The sequence below is a fragment of the Myotis davidii genome, unplaced genomic scaffold (assembly GCF_000327345.1).
Source record: "Myotis davidii unplaced genomic scaffold, ASM32734v1 scaffold274, whole genome shotgun sequence".
NCBI classification, from domain to species: Eukaryota; Metazoa; Chordata; class Mammalia; order Chiroptera; family Vespertilionidae; genus Myotis; species Myotis davidii.
Window position 1 is genome coordinate 87518 of NW_006285613.1, and position 5512 is coordinate 93029.

Sequence of the window (5512 nt, forward strand, 5' to 3'; positions counted from 1 at the left end):
CACGATTGGGGGACGCGCAGGCGGACGCCAAGTTCCGGCGCGTGGTGCGCATCACCGTGTGCGGCAAGACCTCGCTGGCCAAGGAGGTGTTCGGGGACACCCTGAACGAGAGCCGGGACCCCGACCGGCCCCCCGAGCGCTACACCTCGCGCTATTACCTCAAGTTCAACTTCCTGGAGCAGGCTTTCGACAAGCTGTCCGAGTCGGGCTTCCACATGGTGGCGTGCAGTTCCACGGGCACCTGCGCCTTCGCCAGCGCAGACCAGAGCGAGGACAAGATCTGGACCAGCTACACCGAGTACGTCTTCTGCAGGGAGTGAGCTCCCCAGCCCCCCTCCCGACTCCAGCGCACCCATTCCCCCCCTCCTTCCCGCCCGGCAGAGGATTCTAGACTCCCCTTCCACCCCACGCCCTCCTGTTCCCCTGTTCCCCACCTCCAGTAGCTGGGCTAGTCCTCCTCGTCCCCCACTTGAGAACCCGGAGCCGCAAATCCTTTCGGCTTTTTCGTCTTCTTTGGACCCCACTTAACCGAGAGAGCCCAGATATACTCCCCCCGCCCTTGTTTTCTCTGCCCCCTGCCTCAGACCACCCCTCCCCCAGTTTGTCCTTCAGTCTGGATCTAGTGGGGCAGTGGGGTCCAAAGTCACCAAGTACCTGGGAATGATGGAATTGTTCAGAACTTGACTGGACCCTGTCCAGCGTGTAGAAGATTTCTTGAAATCTTCTTAAGCCCTTATGACTCATTCCAGGTTTAGGAGATGAGAATCGATAACACTGGGGACAGTGTTTTTCGCCCTCTTCAAAGGTAGAGTTTTAGAAGGCTGGATGAAAGACTGGACCTGGAATGAGGATCCCCTGAAGGCAGTTCAGTGACTGTAAATGAATAAAGTTTCGAAAAGTTACAGATAGATGTAGGAGAAGAATCTAGTGCAGGCACAGTGAAGGATCATATCTTCTCCACGCAGAAATAAAGGCCTTCGCCTGTGGCTTAAACTTGTTACTCGGAGAACGTGACTTCCAGCCTGAGGAGGCACCCTTTTTCCTGCGCTCACTGCAGGAAGCCTGTGGTTGGACGGGTGGACATGGCAGCAGTTCTTGGCAAGAGGGAGAAAGAGTCCTGCAGCTGACAGGGGCAGGACAGCCGGAGTCCTCAAGCTCTTTGGGGGAGTCACCCCGGCAGTACTCAATGGAGCTGGGTAGTAATGCACGTCCTGGGGATTAGGAAAGCCCAAGTATTCTTGCAGTGAATGGCAGTAGCTCTTAAGACTTGGGGGGTGGGGTGGGGAGGGAGGAAGGAGAGAAGGAGGGATGGGAAGGGTGGAACAGACATACTCATTTATTATTTGGAAGTTGGAAGTGTGTACCATCCGTTTGAGTACATGCACATTAAGAAAAAAAAGTACACAAGAACACACAAAGCATTTTATAAAGATGAATAGCATCTACTCTTCACTGGCAGTTGATTGAACTGTTTTGAGTCCTAAACTTAGAAGTTGCTAATACTTATATAACCTAACCAAAGAGTTACCCAGTAGGGTTTATGTTACTGAACTTTATTTTCTGGTTGATAATACATCCTGAATTAAAAAAAAATCTTATTGAGCAAACAAAATGTGTTTGATTTTGATTACTTAGACTTAAGATCTCTTATGAAAAACCCTTACTTTTCCCAAGCCCAGTCATTGTTGACTTCTGGGCAAACCTGAAAATTAGGAAATGCCACTTCTTGTATGTGGATTATTTGAAGTGAAGGTGGAATCTTTGTGAGTGACAGAGCTGCAGAGAAATAGAAACACCAAGGACTGCCCATCTGTAGAGAGCTGTAAAAGGGAATGTTTTAAAATGAAGACAAGCAGTTAAAAGTGAGCTGAGCCATAAAATGGTGTTTTGGGTAAACGCAACGGAAACAGAAGGAGACCTGGTTGCCTTACACCTTTTCTCTAACGTGGAATAAATTCCCACTGCATATCCCGTCTATACCATACGTGAAAGGAAGTGAATCCTTATCTTCCATGCTGTGAGGCTCCTTTGAGTATTCTGTGATGACTGAGAAGCCTTTCTTTTTTCATTTATTTCAGCATTTTTCTCTGGAGTATGTTTTTTAAGATTTTGTAAGAGTCTCTTTTCACTGTTCAAATTAGCGCTATTTTTCCTTCTTTTTAAAAATGAATCTTGTACTGTATCTTACTAGGTCCATAACAGATGTTAAGAATTGGAACTGTTTTATTCTTAGACTCATGTGATCCAATATGTATATACCATATATAAACATTTTACACAAATCATTTAGTTTTTTAATTCATTCACTAATGCTGTAATATTTCCTGTATTTGCCCCCAGTAACTTGCATCAGATGGTTTTATACTAAGCAACAGGTTTTGATGAGTTTCTTATGTCCTTATCAATGAAGAAATTGGGTTAGGAAAAAATTCATAATTATAAAACTGAGTTTGCTCCATATTGTTTTGCTTGGATATTAGTTGTATACTAATATGTCGATTAGCTGTTTACTTAAATCAAGGTACCTGTATTTTTAATCCATTGATTCTTTTTTTTTTTTTAGTTGCGATAGAGATAGTTTTGAGGTCTTTTATTGTGGTTGAATTTTTAGAAAGGTGAAGTTGGCTTTATATACAGAGACAGTAATCCTAAGGGAAGTGGAGGTAGACAGCCAGGAAGCCGTGTTTGCTTCCCTGTTGAGTGTGATCTCAGACTAGGTAATGCATCAGAACTTATCTGTTTCAAGCCTGAAATGATTTAGGAATGTTGCTCTCTGGCCAAATATGAGTGTCACAGAGACTTCTTTGCCCATATGGTATTCTGTTAGATTACTCAACAAAAATCACATAATTGAGAACATCTTAGAGGGCCAGATAAAACCACCGACATATGGCAAGACTCTGAGGTTCTGATTTTTCCTTGTTAAATCTGCACAACTCCAGGAGTGATGGGAAACCGCTAAAGTTTTGTCTCTGCCACGTAAGTCATAAGTTTTATCTTGTAAAACTTTGAGTTGAACTATTCCAGACCAATTTTACTGTGCCCCCATCCTTGCTGCCCTGTAATGCTCCCCTCCCCCATTTCATTATATGAAAGACTGGGAATGTAATGGTTAGAAACAGTACAGTGACTTCTTTTTCAAGGAATGACTGTCCCCTCTAAAGTTGGGAGTGGATACCAGAGAGCATTCTACTTTTAGCCCAAAATAAAGGCTGGGTAAGAAACTCATTTTACATTCGGTAGAGAGTATAACAGGTAAGGATGACTTGACAGGGGCACTTTTGGGCCCTTCCCTCCATGTGCTTTGGGGCAGAGGACTACAAAGTGGCTGCAGTGTTTGTTGGTTGTCACCTGTGAGCTTAGATGGAATATTGAGATTTGAATAAACCCTGTGAAGACACCACTCAAATAACTTGGGAGAATGTCATAAATTATTTAGGTAATTATGACTGCATTATCCTGATTCACTGTACATGCATTTACATATGTAATGGCTTTAATGGCCATTTGACTCATAAATACAACTGAGTGACATTAGATTTTAATAACAAATTAAATTTTTTAAAAAAGAATACATGTTGACAGTGGTGGTTAAAAAAACAGGTACCATGTTTAATGCTTTTGCGCCTAGTGTTTAACAAGTTGTCTGTTTTTTAATACATGTAGAATATGAACCAATTCACTCTAATTTTTCAAGTTATATGTTGTGGAAAATATTCCTTGAAGATGTGAGACTTAATGTTTTTTTTTTAAATTTCCTCTTCAGTACTGTTTTTGTTCTTGTGTTTGTATTTGGCTTTTTGTATTGATCACAAAGTGATAATTTACAATACAAGCCAAAATTGTCTTCTCTTTCAATCCAGAACCATATATATGGGGCCTATTTCTTCTCTGAGGAAATGCCTAATCTGTGAATTCTCAGACAAAATAGGCAACTGGCCATGCTCATAACATATTCCAATTTTCATTGGAATTTTCTATGGAATGTTGTTATTGTATTGAAGCCATGTAAGGTGAAGCTTTGATAACTTCTTACTTTTTAAATTATGGTAAATTCTAACCTAAGATTCAAACATTTTTGTATTCCACATGAAAAATGCTAAATTATACTGCAGCATTTAGAAAGCGTTGACTGGAGGGGTTGAATTCCTTAAGAATTTCTTTTACAGTTTAAATCATAAATACTTTTCTCAGTTGACTTAAATTTCTAAAATAGTAAACTGAATATTTGTATTATAAACCTACCAAAGTAAACCCTTTGGAATTCTCTCTCTTTTTTTTTTTTCTTACTGTAAGTCATTTAAAAACTCAATTAGTTTTCTTAGATGACTAATCTGTCTCTTGAGAAATAAATAAAATACTCTTGTGTTTCCACTGGCTGTACTACCTGAAATGGGGTTTCCTAGAACCAGAAACAAGTTATGTTGAAGTTAACTTTACTTTGTCACAAGTTTGGATAATAAAAATCTAAGAGTATTAAAGTTTGAAGATCGAGATTTTTCTACTGGGGCCCTTGAAACTTGGAAGAAATTCAACCAGAATATCTGCGTTACAGTATCATTTTGTGTGGTAGGAAGATGGACTCTAGTTGACTAAGAATTCTTGTTACCTTATACATTTTGTGATTCCCCCCGCCCCAAGCCAAGTTTTTAATTTTACATGTATTTTGACGTGTGTAAACATTAATTGTAATGTAAACTATTATACAACTGTCTTTGTGACTTTATAGGCAGGCAGATTTTGCTATTACTATTGAAAATAACTGATGACAATTCATTTATGACCACACAAGCAGCATTAGTGACATTTAATGATAAAAGGTTAAAACATTCATCATGGATGTTAATTTTAAAGATGTAAATTATGTATTATTTCCAGGCATCTGAAAAACTTATCTACTAAACAATGTAAGATTCCCACAGAGCTATCTGGAATTATTAAATTGTTAAAAATGTTGTCTTATATATCATAGAGCCATTTTCTCAAAAGAGAAGGGGAAAGGGAAAAATTGATTATATGATTACTAGGCTTTTCTAACAAAACGGAAAGCCAAGAAAAATATCCCTCTATATTTTTAGAAAGGCACTGATGAAGTCTTTGTAGACATGCCCAAAGTTTAAGTGAGAATTTCTTCAACTATCTAAATGCTCTAGAGATTTTTGTTCTCCCTGTTCACAACCAGTTGTATAACAGAAATACTCAATACTGTTTTCCTCCCAGTGTGTGAGTAATGAATCATTGATTATGTGACTTGTTATATATTCTATTAAACACTAAAGAATAAAACATTCACTCCTTTATTTCTCTTGGCTCCTGGGTATGGATTGGCTTACACATTGGTCTGCTTTCATTTAAAGGGATCTCTGAATACTGGAAATGCTTCCCAAATTGTTGTGGGCTAATGATTAACGTTTTCCATCAGAAGAACTCTTCACTGTGTAATTGGCCAGCTGGGCCAGTAGTCAACAAGCTGTTTCCTCAGAGTTTATTGTCAAGAACACCTGTTGTCAAG

At 39.6% G+C, this 5512-nt stretch overlaps 1 protein-coding gene across 1 annotated transcript in view; it reads left to right on the forward strand.

The window, feature by feature from the left end:
* KCTD12 (potassium channel tetramerization domain containing 12) overlaps window positions 1-5300 on the forward strand; it is a gene marked incomplete at its 5' end in the record, with an annotated part of 5687 nt that extends 387 nt beyond the window's left edge. Inside the window, one exon of the mRNA XM_006756385.2 lies at window positions 1-5300. Coding sequence (XP_006756448.1) covers window positions 1-320 — 320 coding nt within the window.
* Window positions 5301-5512: the final 212 nt, after the last annotated feature.